The sequence below is a fragment of the Cervus canadensis genome, chromosome 24, assembly GCF_019320065.1.
Source record: "Cervus canadensis isolate Bull #8, Minnesota chromosome 24, ASM1932006v1, whole genome shotgun sequence".
NCBI lineage: Eukaryota > Metazoa > Chordata > Mammalia > Artiodactyla > Cervidae > Cervus > Cervus canadensis.
This window is the reverse complement of record NC_057409.1, coordinates 52,542,308-52,559,402: the sequence shown is the minus strand read 5'-3', so window position 1 is coordinate 52,559,402 and position 17,095 is coordinate 52,542,308. Positions and strand designations below refer to the sequence as shown.

Here is a 17,095-nt window from a genome sequence, read left to right as displayed (position 1 = left end):
TTTAAGAGAACAGAGGAAAAAAGGCTGATGCATTCATCTCAATAGCAGGAAAATAGTCCTGTCAACTGAACTGAGTCCTAAATCACAAAGCAATCACTTTTGGACGGGACAGTGCTTGAATGGTCAAAGTTGGTCAAGTCTACTTTTTGTATCTTTTCACAGCTAGAATTTTAATTGACTTTATTTGAATTAATTTGAAAGCTTAAGTTATAAAATTACTTATAAAATCATCAGAAGTTAATAACAGGTTGTATTATTGTAGCATTTATACATTCTACCTTTGTTTTAGTTGCATGTATATAGCTTCTTTATTCTTTCCCACTAAGAGTGTAAACATCTTTAAATCAAGAACCATGTCTTGTTCAGCTCCCTACACTTATATACACCTAAGAGGAAATGCATAAAAGCTTATGGATTCCAAACTCCAAACATACTCATCAGATAATATTAGGAATATTAGTCAACCAATCTAAGCTTATTGGTCCTCTAATCAATGGGTAATGTCTATCCTACTGGACTACTTTGAGGACAACTGCACAATGGCACATTTAAAATGTTTATCACTGTGTCTGGAACATAATAACTAAAATTTTGAGTGAATATCTTGCCTATTCATCTATGTTTTCTATTAAACACATATAGCTGGAGAAAAATGGCAGTAGTATTTTGGCTTGTATTACCCATGTATGTTCTAAAAATTCAAGGGGCATGATTCTTAAGAACACTTGTGTTTGATTTGAGCCAAATTAAGTAGCTAGTGAAGACAGAGGAATAGACTGAAAAAAAATGGTCACTTAAGTCATGGCCTTAAGTGAAGTCAAGTGGGCCTTAGGAAACATTACTACAAACAAAGTTAGTGAAGGTGACGGAATTCCAGCTGAGCTATTTCAAATCCTAAAAGATGATGCTGTTAGAGTGATGCACTCAATATGTCAGTAAATTTGCAAAACTCAGGAGTGGCCAGAGGACTGGAACAGGTCAGTTTTCAATCTAACCCCAAAGAAAGGCAATTCCAAAGAATGCTCAAACTACCATACAATTGCATTCATTTCACATGCTAGCAAAGTAATGCTCAAAATCCTTAAAGTTAGGCTCCAACAGCACATAAACCAAGAACTTCCAGATGTACACGCTGGATTTTGAAAAGTCAGAGGAACCAGAGGTCAAATTGCCAACATCTGCTGGGTCAGAGAAAAAGCAAGGGGATTCCAGAAAAAAAACATCTACTTCTGCTTCATAGACTAGACTAAAGTCTTTAACTATGTGGATCACAACAAACTAAAAAATTCTTCAAGAGATGGGAATACCAGACCACTTACTTGCCTCCTGCAAAACCTGTATGCAGGTCAAAAAGCAACAGCTGAAAACAGACATAGAACAATAAACTGGTTCTAAATTGGGAAAGGAGTATGTCAAAGCTGTATATTGTCACCTTGCTTATTTAACTTCTACACAAAGTGTATCATGTGAAACGCCAGGCTAGATGACTCACAAGCTGGACCCAAGACTGCTGGGAGAAATATCAATAACCTCAGATAAACAGATGATACCACTCTAATGGCAGAAAGTGAAGAGGAACTAAAGAGCCTCTTGATGAAAGTGAAAGAGAAGAGTGAAAAAGCTGGCTTAAAACTCAACATTAAAAAAAAAAAAAAAAAACCAGGATCATGGCACCCAGTCCCATCACTTCATGGCAATGGCAAATAGATGGAGAAACAATGGAAACAGTGACAGACTTTATTTTCTTGGGCTCCAAATTCACTGCATATGGTGACTACATCCACAAAATTAAAAGACGCTTGCTCCTTGGAAGAAAAGCTATGACAAACTTAGTGTATTAAAAAGCAGAGACATCACTCTGCCAACAAAAGGTCATATAGTCAAAGTTATGATTTTTCCAGTAGTCATTTACAGATGTGAGAGTTGGACCATAAAGAAGGCTTAGTACCGAAGAATTGATGCTTTCAAACTGTGATGCTGGAGAGGACTCTTGAGAGTCACGTGGATAGCAAGAAGATCCAACCAGTCAATCCTAAAGGAAATCAGTCCTGAATATTCATTGGAAGGACTGATGCTAAAGCTCAAGCTCCAGTACTTTGGCCACCTGATGTGAAGGGCTGACTCAGTGGAAAAGACTCTAATTCTGGGAAAGATTGAGGGCAAGGAAGAGACGGGGATTGACAGAGGATGAGATGGTTCGATGGCATCACTGACTCAATGGACTCTGAGTCTGAGCAGACTCTGGGAGATAGTGAAGGATAGGGAAGCCTGGAGTGCTGCAAGGAATCACCACGAGGAATCAGACACGACTCAGCAAGTGAACAACAACAAGTCAAGACTTCATCATAAAATCATGATGGGAAGCTTTAACGGTTCTTTGCTACAAAATGATTCATCTTGGCAAATCAGAGACAAGTAGCCTAATAAAGCCTTATTAATGAAAGGGAAACCTAAGAAAAGAAGCCATGTTATTGGACCTGAATCTAGACTCTCAGTCAAAACATGTCTTATAAGGCAAAAAAGGGAAACTGACAGTGAGGCTATTGAGCAGACTGCTCAATAGGAAACCATTTTCCAGACAAAAAATGATTTGTAAATTCAATGTAATGTAATAAATATAATGTTATTTTTAATACAAGTTTTATGTTTGTATTTTTATATTTTAGTATCAATATAAATCTTCTACTGCCTTTTATTCTTAGAAATCACAACTTGCCATCTCCATTCAATGTCAAACAGCATTAAAAAATGCAAAATCTATGAAGAAAATAAGAATCTCTTTTAGATCAAAAGTCAGAACTCCAATTTATTTAGTCAGACCAAAATTACTTTGGTCCCTCCATCATTATTCAGATCAAAACTCTTTTAGATTTACAAGTCAATGGAAGATGATTCAGCAAGACCAACTTACTAATTAAATCCTGTAGAAATTTAAGTCTGTTAACAAGCTAGGGACAGGTTACTCAATTGTGATTAAATGTGGTTAAGTATTTTCATAGTATAACCAATAAATTAGGGACTAGAATAACTGAATGAATCAAAAGAATGTGATTGCATGTTCTGACAAAAACTTGGAGGTTGGCAAGTAAGCAAACAGAGACTTTTGCTATCCAACATTGTTAATCAAACCATAACTCCATGACTGCTTATTATGACTACCCAGTGATCTTCATTGCCTATTGTCAGAGACAGACAGATATCCTATATGGTTTTGAATGAGTAAATCCATTCCTTAGTACTCTAGTATTTGCCTACATCATTCCTGGTTCTGAGAGTCAGAGGTTCCTTTTTTTCCTATTCCATTTGTCCTAAAGTGTCATTTTTCAGTAGCTATGATGGATTGATTTTTTATAATTAGTTTGCTCCTTGTCTTTCTATTTTCCCCATGCTTACTATAAGAGTAGCATGCTGGCCCTCCTCTTTTCTTACTGAGAAAGATGGTCCAAGCGGCAATGATCTATTAGCTCCAGCAAACAAGAAAATGGTGCACCAGTCCAACTTGCCTCCCAATCATCCTTGCAGGAAGGACATCCACATTGTCAGACAAAGAATCAAATAGGAGAAAAGCTACTTAAAAACCAGAACCAAAGAGCCTACGTCATTGTTCATAAGGAAAGATACCTTTCTCTTCTGCTAATTCTTCGAAACTTTGGTAATTACCAGTGCAAATTGGAACAATATTATCAACTACTAACCATCAATAGGTCTAAGATAATCTTTTTTAAAGAATATGAGACTGTCTCTGCTCATTTACCACTCTGCTCCAGCCATCACACACATGATCTTTAATATAATTCCATAGTGTTATCTAAGAGGGGATTTTCGATAAAACAGACCTTTCTTGACATTATTCTATATTTCTTTTTTTGAAGAAAAAAGGATGTATCATTTTAATTATAATAATAATATATCATTATTATTTTTCTTAAATATGTTATATCATCAAATTCCTCTGAAATTATGACTCACAGAAAGATGCTTATTTGCCATTAGGAACAAATTTCAAGGGATACTAAAGTTTCTTTAATATATGTGATTTTAATGTCAGGCCTAACCTGAAAATTCAGCTTCGTTTTATAGCACTGGTTTATCAAGTTGGGCTTTATTCTTCTTTTTTCTCTTCTTGTTTTTATTCAGCTCTAATAACCATTGTACGCAGAAGGAAAATCTGAAAAACTAAAGAGCACATGAAGGTGCTTTTTGTCCTTACTTTCTTTAGAGCATTCTTGGTACAGTATAACTGAAAAGTTTTGTGGGATCCCAGGCTCACTAGTGGTTCTAGAAAGGACAGATGTCTTTAGAAGTCATGTTCATCGCCAATATATTCTTCAGTGTAATCTGTTCAATGTAATGCTGCTCTACAGCATTTTGTAGAGCTGCTAAGATTAGGCACATCTTAACCTTCAAATCCAAATCTGCAATCTGCCTGTCCTCCAGAAAACAATCCTATTGTTACAAACAATCAAACAAACAAAATTTATTCCTGCATAGATTACTTTATATATATTTGGCAGCTAAGCAGTCAATCTAGATTTTTAATTGTTATTCAACTGTCTGTACTTCATTAAATAATATATGTATTAAAATCTACCAATATCCTTATGGTAGATTTATCTTTCTTCCAGAAATAACTTGAAATGTAAAGAGACATACAATAGGAATAATGCATGCTTGGTACAAAAGTATAAGAGGCTTGTCTAGCCAATATATAGTCGAATTATTTATCTGGATAATAATAAACAGACATAACAGGAAAAGCAAGACATGGTTTTTGGATTCAGCATCCATTCCAAAGGTTTTCGGGAGTCATCAGGATGAGATACAAACCTGTGGCACACGATCCTTCAGACACCACCAGTATCTCACTCTGCTGTTTGCACGCGGCCTGCCGCAGATAACACTCATTCTGATAGCTCTCCCCATTGGAACCACACACAGGCACATAGTCATTGTTGCACTGGGGAGGACACAGATGTAAGCCTGTGGTTAGTACTGGAGTCTACATGCCTCTGACATCTTGAATAGAAATCATCATTTACAAAATAAAGCACTTGTCTTCATTTTCAGTGATCCCCATTGTATCCAGCAAGTCTTTGACCTTGTAAGAATATCATTCAAAGACATACAAAAGCAATGTCCAGTAAGTCAACTGGTCATCTGATTCAGATGGGGGAAACTCAGCTTCTAAATCAGGAAAAGCCAAGAAAGTGATAGGACAAGAAATAATACAAAGATATAACAATAAAACTATCAATATTATTAACTTTTTTTTTTCTGATATATGGCCCATCTGGCTTGGTGGAAAAAATGAGAACATGTTATGACATTCTAGATATTCAAAAATAGTGTCTATCTGTTGTTGGAGCAGAAGTATATAGCTGAAATGCCAAAGAACTCAGTTACTCTTCAGTATGTTGTTCCTCTGTTGAATTTGAATCTTTACAAATTCCTAAATATTTGGATAAGACATCTGAGTTACTAATTAAAGGTTCATATATCTTTATATCATTGGATATTGACAGAGATACAGTGTAGAAAGAAACAACAGACTATGTAATACAGAAAAAAAGCCAACTACTGAACCATATGCTAACTTGATTGACTATTCAAAAGTATGAGAATTAATGTGTATTTCATAAAATGAAAAGTTCATTTTAAAACAACTTCCTTCCAAAAATGTACACATTCTATAATGGTAATCAGGCAACCTACAGGGTATACTCATTACAGCATAATCACACTGTAAGGCCTTAGAGATACTTGGCTGTGTTCTATACCTGCTAATTACGCCAGTGATATGATTATCTCATGATTACTACTACTGATGGGCTACATTGTTTAATTATAACAAATGTAATGATCAAAACAATTATTTATAAATACCCATGCCAGAAATTAAGTACAGTAAGGGAAATCATGCATATACATGCATGTGAAAATGCTTTTCTGTTTTCTACTTCTTATTAAAATACTTGGATTTTTGATCTGCTAATTCATAACATATAAAGCAAACCAATGATTTAGCAAAATAGCTAGTGTTTTAATTTTTATAATAATATTTCCAAAAATATCTCAAAAGTTAAATTCAACTCAAGGATTTTTACGCAAAAAAAGCAAATTTTAAACACGGTTATAACCTGATGATAAACCTGAGGTTCATTTTCTCACTCTATTTTCTTAACATAGCTGTACTTCCTTTCCCAATCAACCATTTAGCTCTTACCCTTTGCCTTTATGAAATAATAGATTCGAACCATTTTTTAAATGATATAACACAATGTTCTCTGAAATGAAAGTTTTTTGAGTCTGACTTTGCATCTGTTATTGAAAAACTTAAATATAATTTTTCACTAATAGTTATGTAGTATTTTCCCAATAGTAAATTCAAATTGTATGACACTCATAATCACCATAACTGCTAACAAGGTAATTTAGATACCAAATTATATCTATTTAGAAATTATTTAAATCTGATTAGATTGAAACATTTTAAATATGACATATTTTGAAAATTTTTATTTCTAGTTTCTAGTCTAGTCATTTTGGAAGTTTCTATTCCTTTCCATGGTTACATTATATGGCTCATGGACTCAGGTTATCTACATTATTATATTTGAAAACTATTTTGATAGGAACTTTTCACTCATGAGGATCTTTAATTCAATAGGCAACTCACTTTCCAAACATACATATACCTAAAAATTGACCCACCATAAAACTGAACATTTTTATCACTATTGAAAAAAAAAAGACAATAAAAAAATGTCAGTAAAGAGTTAAGTTTTCCAATAAACAGTACTGCAGAGACATCAAATAAATGTGAGTGGTGTTGATGTCAGAACTGTGGCCAGGGAGGCAGGTGGACGGACCAGTGTTTGATAAATGGGCTGTGTTCAGGATCAGAGACAGGACAACGTAGGGAGGATTTACGAGGACCCGCTAAGACTAGTGAGAACATGGCAGACAGACCAGAAAGACGTGAACAGCTGGTCACACAGTCAGCAGACTTGCTGACCCTTTCAGTAGGCTGATGATAGTCACATTACTGCAAATGGCTGGGCTAGTTAGCTCCTCACTCTTGTGTCCTAGCATTCTTGTTCTGGGTTACCTTTAAATCTTCATCTTCAACCCTGGTTACAATATTTTGTGTGTAGATGATCTGGATCCACATTTTCTTCTTTGTAATCCCTAGAATTTCTCTATTTATCCTTTTCATCTACCTCTGTAGATTATTCAGATATAGTCAGTAGATGGGGAGTGAGGGGTAGGAAGTATTTATTACCTCTGTCAAGTGCTAGTACACAATGCTATATGCATCTTAAAATACGAAATAAACTGATAAAGTGCTCATATGCCACTTCTGAGGGATGGAGTAAGCCAAATGTGAACAGTGCTAAAAATGGAGCTGCCAAGCTCCATGTACAAGCCAAAAGGGAGATTTGTATGGAGTTGAAAAGAGCTTAACTGCAGATTATCAGCACGCTGTTTTTGGCCCTTAGTACCATGACTTGCACTCATTAAAATGAATAACACACGGAGGAAGTATACTCTAAATCACTAAGGCTTAGGAGTGGAAGTCTCGTCCCATGTTCTCCCATTTCTGAGTGTAGGACCTTGTGTATATCACTCAGCAATAAAATATTTAACAAGTTTATAGCTCAGTTCCCCCATTTGAAATGGTTAACTGGGGCATTTGGGAGGATTAACTGAGTCATGTTTCAAAGTGCTTTGGAATATTCATTTATAAAAAGAAATGTAAATTATTTGCCTTCCATGATATATACTTTAACTAGCAGAGTTACCATCTAACATGGACACCAAGGCATACATGTCTAAAATTGGAAAAATAAAGGAAAACAGGCTAGCCCTAAGTATAAAAATGAGCTTACTACTACATTAAAATATGCCTAATTTTGAAAATAATTATTTTTTATTTTAGTGGTAACCATGAGTATTGCTCAATTTCAGAGGAAGGGACAGATTCAGATGTTAGGTGACTTGCTAAAGGCCACACTGTTGGCTGGTAAGAGAGAAAAACAAGACTCAAGCCCAGATGGTTAAGCTCATAAATGTATGTGTTGTCCAAACTTCCTCTCAGGGGAAAAGTGATTCTGCTTTCCTTCAGATGTTTTAAAAATCTTAAGTTTATTTTCCAACTTTGTGTTTTTCAGTGAATGATTTTGTTCCAAAATTTCCACATTGCTTAAGAAAGCAGCAACATGTTACACCAGTGAATTCAATGACTTGATGCTCTAGAATATATGGAATTTGTTTTGCTACAAATGAAGAAAAAATTCATGTGAGAAGTTTTTCATATGATTTATTGCTTGTTTGATTAATAAGAATTTCTTTTAACTGAGATTTCAGCATCTAGGAGCTATGCATAACTTATATTTTATATGTTGTCGGCACCTTCCCCAGTCTGGCATGTAGAAGGTGCTCCACAGATGTTAGGTGAATTCTGTTATATTCCCACTTGTCAAAGGCTTAGGGATAATGGTTTAGGATGTGGCGTGTTTCTCTTCCAAAAAAGCAAGAGATAAAAAAACCTGCATATATCCCAATCCTTTGATCATTCCATAGGTAACTTTTACTTCTCTGTGACTACATTTTTCCATATGGAAATTTTTTATGATTTTAAATGACTGGGCAGGCCTGTGATTATGGTAAGAGTGATTCATATGACTTCTGAGGCTAGGTCATTAAAGGATGTAGCCTCTGCCTGGCTCTTTCTCTCACTCTCTGGATGCTCGCTTGCCCTTTAAACCCAGCCACTGTGCTATGAGGAAGCCCAAACTAGTCCAAACAGAGAGATCTACATGGAGAAGGATCAAAGTCCCCAGTTGACAGTCCAATATATGAGTGAATCCTGAGAGGAGTACAGAACCAAGCCTTTGAGTTCCCTCCCCCCACTGAGCTAACGCCAAGAGAAGCAGAGATAAGATGCTTCCATTAAGCCCTGTCCAACTGCAGATTCATGAGCAAAATAAATGTTCATTGTTTTGAGCCACTAAGTTCTGGGCAATTTGTTCTACAATTCTAGTTACTGGAACTATTGTAGATATAGACCGTGGCTTATTCAATGAAAACAATCAAATTAAATGATATTTGTAAAACATAAGGCTTCACCATAATTTTAAATTATAAAGTGATCATTGACCATTACATATTAATTGATATGATCAGTGCTATCTATGAATAGATGCATCTGTGACTTCTTTTCTTCCTCTTTTCCTTCTTTTATCCATTCATTCAGCCAGCCAGCCAGCCAACTAGCCAGCCATTTGTCCATCCACTGTCTCTAAATTTTCATCCCACGGTTATTTACCAGAATGACCAGGATGCCATTTGGTATGCAGAGAGCAAGGTAAGACGCATGAAATTGCAGGCTATTTATGGAACTTGTATCATCATCTAAGAATTAGTTGTACTATTTATGATATCAAGTTGTGTATAATAAATTGGTGCTTTTGTTGTTATTATTAATGTTTTTATTGGCATGTGGGCTTCCCTAATGGCTCAGCACTAAAGAATATGCCTGCCAACGTAGGAGACGGAGGTTCAATCCCCGGGTCAGGAAGATCCCCTGAAGAAGGAAATGGAAACCCACTCCAGGGTTGTTGCCTGGAAAATCTCATGCACAGTGACTAAACAACAACAACATAATGTCCCAGAAAAAATTAGATTTGGTGTCAAAGGACCTAGATTCTTGCTGTAGGATCACCACTTAGTTGTAAGTTATTTATATTTATGAGCCTTAATCTCCTCATCTGTAAAAGGAGGAGAAAATAATTACCTCACTCAGATATGAGAAATAAATGAGATAACATGTTTGAATCGTAGAATATGATTATTACAAATCACCTAAGAGAGGTGAAGATAAATATTTGTTCACCTTAATGTTCCAATAGTAATTCAAACTGGAAAACATCAATTACACACACATATACCCAATACTCTTTGAAGTTTATCTCTCAGCCAGAAACCGTAGTTTTCACACCATTTTGAATAGAAGAATTTGGACGTGTATCTGAAATCAGGAGAAACAGAGTAGATGACTTAAGCTGATTTAGAACAGTATATAGGAAAATGGATTTTTCAGGACATCTGCCTTTTCATCAGACTGAGCAAAACAGAAAAAAATTCTCAAATTCATTTGAAAGTATTGGAAACACTGAGTCAAGATACTCCTAGCTTAAAATATCTTATCTATTTTTCTTTGCACAACTTGTACATTTTCTTTGATCTTGAACTTAATTCAGCCACTCTATATTCCTGGTACGTGCAGAGTCTAAATTTTCCACTAGGGAAATGTTTATTTTCACCTGACAGACTGACAGCTATTGCAAAGCACAAACTAGTAGCAGCAATAATCTAGTAGTAAATTTAAAACGCTACAGGCATTAGGAGGAGAAAATTTACATTTTAGTTTCTTATTCAAAGTTGCATTCACTCCCCCAGCCCTGTCCCCGGCAATCTATCCCACTTAACGATTATCTAAATTAATGACAAATGTAACTGGCTAGCCAAATGCAAAAAAAAACAAATATCTTTGTTGATTAAAGTTTTACTAAAACCCTTTGTGCAACCTGAAAACTGAATGCAATTTCTCTAAAAAGAAAATTATACATTTTCTCTTAGTAGCATGCATCCATTTTTAATTTTATGAATTCCTTTTTTTTCCTCTTGGTGAAATCTTGTTATAATTATGGCTTTCCATTTGAGGAACATTCTTCTTGGTTCATTTTATATCATTCATGGGTTCACATCTTATGTCTACCCTTGGTTACGAAAATAAGATATATTTCTGGGAATCACAAACTAAAAAGAAAAAAACTGACAAAATCCTGTGGGCTTTTAATTAATAACTTATCCAACTTATTTTCCTCTCAGTTAACGCTTGGGGAAAGTATGACTTGCAGGGTTCTTATGCTCCATCTCTCTCAAGTAGTTCACTGAAAGAACATAATTAAATTGTTCAGTATGGCTGGAGACCTTAGAAATTGGTATTGCATGAATATTAAATATGCATGAATGTTTCCAATACTCTAGTATGGTTTAAAGACTATACTATATATACCATACTATATATGGGCGCAGCAATACCTACCTACCAGGTGGTGGGGCACTATACAAGTATCGGCTGTTTATTAATTTTCTTGGAAAGAAAAAAATAATGTCCGAGAAGTTTTTAGCTTATTTATAAGCCATTCAAACCATATTTAAATGTGAATTCCCTTCTCTCTATCACTGGGAGGTGACGTTAATCTAAAATATTTTAATTTCATCAACAATTCTAAATACTACATATAGTTGGCCCTCCAGATCTGGGGCTTCTACATCCACAGATTCAACCAACTTCAGATTGAAAATATTCGAGAAAAAAAATTCCAGAGAGTTCTAAACAGCAAAACTTGAATATGCCACTTACCAGCAACTAATTTGTATTTATTTTGTATTTACAATGTTTAGATTGCCTATATATTATATAATAAATAATCTAGAGATGAAAAAGTGTACATAAGGATGTGCATAGGTTATATATAAATTCTACATAATTTTATATAAGGGACTTGAGCATCCTTGGATTTTGGTATTCGTGGTGGTGGATACTGAGTGACCTATGGATACTGAGTGGATACTGAGCAACCCTTGCACTGTAACATATTTTAGACTTGAATTTGAGTTCTAATATTTTATTTTTTTATATCCTTTTTGATTTTTTTTCAAGTTTTGCTTACAATCTTGGAAAAGTTTTTGTTATCTCCAGTATATAGTTTCCTTAATGGGAATATTTTCTGATTGAAACTTATCTTAGATTTCATGTGTATTTTAGAAAGTAATTCAATAACACTTTAAGATATCAGTAAGCATCTATAATACTTGAATTATAAAAAACATACTGAAAGAAAAGTTTTAACATTCACATGGTAGAAAGCATTTATTTGTTGGATGACAACTATAATAATGACATTGAGCCCTCTTTTTAAAAAATACTAATAATCCAGTTTTGATAACATCACTGGGCAATCTCTCTTTTAATTTTTATTTATGTTTTTAACATTAGGCAAAGCACATTTTCCTCAGGTTTATGAAATGACTTTTGTTTATTTGCATTCTTTCGGATTCCTAGGAATTGTAATTGAATGTGGTATCCATGAAAAGCTGACAAGTACTAAGTGTCATGATTTCCAAACTAGCACAGTAGTTTTGAAGTCACATTGATAAGGAGTTCATTTAAAAACTCAACTAGATTGCCAAAATAATAAAACCCAATACCATTAAAACAGAGCAATATGATCCAAAGAAGATAGCTTTAATCAACAGAACAAAAGTATAAATCCACATTTCTAATCCAACAACAATTTTGGCTATTATGTTGACTTACAGTATGCATGTTAGAAGGCACACAGAAACCTGCTTTTCTGTTGATACACCAAAAGGACAATCCGAAGCTTTCTACCCCCAGTGGCATTTATAACTATGGCACATATATGGCACATATATATATATGGCACATATATCCAAAAAGCTGTGTCTTTTTGACATCAGTTGGCTCTCTTGCCAGCACTTTTATTTGATGCCAGCTTTCCTCTTAGCTTGCATAGCTATAAATTGCCAAGTGATGGGCTGTAAAAGAAGATCTGTTTTGCAGTCTCATTAGTAAATTAGAAGATGCAAATATCAGATTTCTTACCTTGAACTGACAGACGCATGTCACAGTGTCTCCAATTCTTAAACATTCCCCATCAAATTTACAGGTGTTAGTGTCACAGAGGAAGAGATCATTTTCTCTGTCATCATAACCTCAAATTTAAAGAGAACATGCCAGTCATTAAATGTTACAGGCTTCAACAACAATAACAAAAGAAATATCTTGAAGCTTTAAAAGAACTGCCCTAAATTTTAATTCCAACAACCACAGCTATACTACAAGGTCATTCTTTACTGATAACCTAAAAAAAATTCTAGTTAAGTGATTAATACTAGTTTCTCTTTCATAATTCTTTTCTAGTCAGTTGTCTTTGAATATTCTTTTTTTTTTTTTGATGATGATGCTATTTTATTTTAGTTTGGGTTAATACTGGTAGTGATAAGTGAATATTTAACATTGCTTCGTAGTTTCATTATTTTTTCTCATTAAGTAGACTATAGTTTATGACCCCCAAACTTCACATTTTAGAAAAGAGTTGGCGATGGTTCTCAGAATGTCCTTTCATTATTCCTCCATTTTTAATCATTCTTTTGCTTTAAGATCTGCAACAACCCCTTATTTGGAATTTCTCCAGACAAAGAGGAAACAAAGCCCCAATAATAAAGATAAACAGGCACAGTGCTTTTCCTGATGGTCTGTCTGACTCAAACGAAGATTGATCACCTCCAAGTTATCAGGGGTAGAGGGGATACCAGGTTCTTGACAATCTGCCTAGAAAACCAGTTTATTTTCTTTAGTTTCTCCAAATTCCTGTTAGGTATCTGGTAATAATGAATTTCTTAACTGTCATCCTCAATTTCATATTTAAATTAGTTATTTCCTAAAACAGTACTATAGTTAGGGATGAAGCAAACTAGTCATGTTGGGTTACAAATCTATCAACATTTCAAATAATTGATTTGGCAGGTTGCTTAATATTCCTATGATAAAGCACCTAAAAAGTGATTAGGTACCCGCAAAGTGGAACTTAGTCTTTCCAAAATAACATAGATGCATGCATGAGACATGAGTAAGTTAAAGAAAACACGTTTAGCTTTATGAAAATGCCAAATTTAGAAATTCCCCAAAACAGAACAAAGGCAACATATTGACCCAAATCTAACAGGGTTACAAATTTCAACTCTTCTTTAAAAAGCACAAGCCACATGATGTATAATAATTTTCCTTGTGGAATTTACATCAGTCACTACCCAGCATGGCATATTCTTTTATCCCATGAGTTACAGTTGGTCATTCTCTCTTCTCCAAAGTTACATACACTTCAGCTCGCATACATCCCTAAGAGCCACTTTATTCAGAGCTAGATTCAACTTCGGCAGAATTATATATACAGGAGATGAAAAATTACATACACACTGGCTAAAACTAGAACAGACCAGACCTAGGGGACAATACCCAGGCATGCTAATGGAGTTTAAAATGCCCAAAACACCACAATCGCGCCGGTAGTTATGGGCTGTCAAGCTGAAAGGCGAAGACAGTGCAGCAACTCCTATCCTCGGCCCCTATTTAATTAGGAGACTTTAGCAGAACCAAGCTTGCCAAGCTCTCGCATTCAGACTCTGAAGGGACCCAAGCAAGCAAGAAAAGCGCCTGACGCACTCCAAGGAAGCCTGCCCAGAAATGGAGGAGCCGGCGCCCACTCGGGTCGGTTCCGCCCTCCGCCCGCCTAGGCGTGAGCCTGCCGGGCCTCGGTCATACCCACCCCGGCCTGGGAGACGGACGAAAGATTCTTGTCTCAACTTCCTTCGACCATTTAGGAGCTAGGAGAGGCAAGAGGGAGGCATCTCGGTGAAGCAAAAAGAACGTCTTTTGCAGCCAAGTAGAGAAGGAGATGTATATGCGAGTGGGGGAGGGGGTAGAGGGGCTGAGAGAAACTGAATATCTTGGAAATCCAAGCTCCTCTAGAATGTGTGTGACCCGGTCTTGAATGCCAGACAAGTGCACTCTCATGGTACTTTTGCTAGCAATCAATGTTTCCCCTGCAGTCACCGTTTGATTTATTGCTTTCTCGCTCGTTCTATCTCATAAAGTTATTTCTCTCTGGTTTCAGCTAGACTTCTTTCTTTAATGACAGAAGAGGTTTTGATTTAGCGTTTCTTCAAGGACTGGTCCTCTTTTCAGTGAATCCACAAAAACCTCCTCGTTTACTATTTCTTAAAATCTCCGCAGCTCCAATTTAAGTGCAAGAATGCCAAGGTTCCTATACCTGCAGTTTCTGTGCACCGCCACCTCAGGACCCCCGCCCCTTTCCTTAGCGGCCTGGAACAGTTCTCCTCTGGGTGGAGGTTGGTGGTCTCAAAGGTTTGGGAGCATTGGAGCAGAGGAGCTGGGGAGACGCACTTGGGTAGGCTGGTCTGGGCTGGAAACAGCGCGTTTCCTCTGCGGGGCTCAGAGGTCGGGGGCTGGGGTTTCGGACTTACCAGAGCAGTTCCAGCCGGTGGGCGTTTGGCAGTCACTTAAGGAGGTAGGGAAAGCCGCGAGCTTCACCGGGCGGGCTACGATGAGCAGCATCACCGGCAGCAGCAGCAGCCAGCAAAAGCCCTCGCAAAGTGTCCAGCTGCTACACTGCCGCGGGGTCTCCCACAGCACCATGACTAGTTCGCGCAACTCTGCAGCAGCAAACGGCTTCGGGAGAACGCAAGATCGCGGGGGTCAGGCAGCGGGCTACTGAGCATCCCGCGGACGGCGGCAGCAGAGGCGGCGGCGGCGGGAGTGGCACCTGACGGGGAAGTAGCAGCCAAACCCGTGCATGATCTCCAGAGTTTCAGCAACATCCAGTGACCCGGCTCAGCCCCGGGAGCGAGAGGGTCGTCCACGGAAAAGCTGCGCCGGGGACGCGGGAAGCTGCTGCCATAAGCAGAGGGCTCTGGCAAGCCAGGTCAGCAAGAGGAGACCGGAGTCCAGAGAGCAGACGAGAGGAGCCCAAAGAAACTGGGTGGAGGGAGAGTCAAAGCGCCCCGCAGCCTAGCAGCCGCCTCTCGCGCTCTGCTGCCCGCATCCCTCTGGCGTTTGGGAAGCAGCAGGTCCTCAGCCCGCCCGGGATCACGTGGGAACTGGCAGTCGGGCGTTGATTGGCTGAGCGGGATGCAGGTCCCGGGAGGGAGGGGTCGGCGAGGAGGTGCTAGGAGGAGACGACGGCGGATGCCACAGATGGGCTAGCTCACCAGGCGCTGGCCCGAGTGGAGCAAGGCGGGGATGGCTCGAGAGAGATTGCGGGCTGCAGGGCAGGCGCCTCCCACACCTTTAAATACCACCTGCTGTTTCACTCTCTGCCCCTGGACGCCCCCTACCGAGCGCTGGGTCAGATCTAGCGCCCCTCTTCCGTGCGTGACCCCGGGCTGCTAGCGCCCGCCGCTGCTGGGTGGCGTCTCTCGGAGCTGGAGCTGGCGAGGGAGGAGGTGGCCGAGGCGCGGTCGCAGCAGACAGGAGAGGGGAAAGCGGGCACCGAGGAGAGGGCGTCCTGCTGGCGCCCGGCGCTCCAGCTTACGGGAGCGCGCCGCCTGGCTGTGACGGGATACAGGCTGGGAATATCGCAGCGGAGAGCCCACGGACGTTTCTCTAGGGAGTAGCAGGAAGCAGGAAAGGGTGAGAGGCGGTGGTGTGAGAACAGCTCAGGCTGGCCTGGAAGCAGCAGCCGTTCCCACAGAAGCCTGCGAATCTAAGGCTGCTCGCCAAGCTGCCTCAACCAGCCAGCCAGGCTCTCCCCGCTCGCTTCTCTCTCTCTCTCTACTCCCTTCCCTGACTCCCTGAAACCCCGAGTGTACCCGAGGAGCTGGGGGTCTGAAAACCCTCTCCCCACCACACTCTCTTCTCCAGCCGGTAGCCTGTTTGTGTGGCTTCCTGGGAGGTGCGGGCAAATGTGTTTCGGAGGTCAGGATGGGTTGGGACAAGCGGTCAGAGGGAGGAAGGAAAGGCTGCTCTCTGCATCAGCCACGGCGGGCTGCCAGGCGCATCCGCGGGTTGCGGCGTCTGAAAAGAGCGGCCGCCTTAGGCGGCGCGGGTAGTGGTCCTCGGAGCTTTACGCGGGTCTTCACTGGCTCTCCAGTGACCTGGACGTGGCGAGGAGGTCTCATTCTGAGAGTCTCTGGTTCTGCGCCTTTCATTCTCCGGCCCCAGCCAGCGCCGGCAAACGGCGTGCTGAGACCCGCCTTCCGTCTGCTGCATTCTTCAGGCGGTTAGACAACACTCTTTAGCCTAACGGCATTTTAGTCTCTAGTAACGAACGGGACCCGGAGTTTCCCGGGACAAGAATGCAGAGGAGCGTTTTTCTCTCGTGACCCGGGTCGTCGTTGCACACTGATTTGAATGAGTTTTCTGTGTGATCATTCAGTGTTTCTATTCTGTGACTGTTCTGTGATTCAGGATTTTTTTTTTTTC

The 17,095-nt window shown here is 39.0% G+C and overlaps 1 protein-coding gene across 1 annotated transcript in view; it reads right to left on the bottom strand.

Moving 5' to 3' along the window:
• The window catches only part of TMEFF2 (transmembrane protein with EGF like and two follistatin like domains 2), a 284,169-nt gene extending 267,714 nt beyond the window's left edge, over positions 1–16,455 (bottom strand). The window contains exons 1-3 of the mRNA XM_043445865.1: positions 15,139–16,455; positions 12,698–12,807; positions 4,828–4,957 (exon numbers count right to left, since the gene is read on the bottom strand). Coding sequence (XP_043301800.1) covers positions 4,828–4,957; positions 12,698–12,807; positions 15,139–15,310 — 412 coding nt within the window. The 5' untranslated portion in view covers positions 15,311–16,455. The remainder of the gene's footprint in view (positions 1–4,827; positions 4,958–12,697; positions 12,808–15,138) is intronic.
• Between the last annotated feature and the right edge of the window lie 640 nt (positions 16,456–17,095).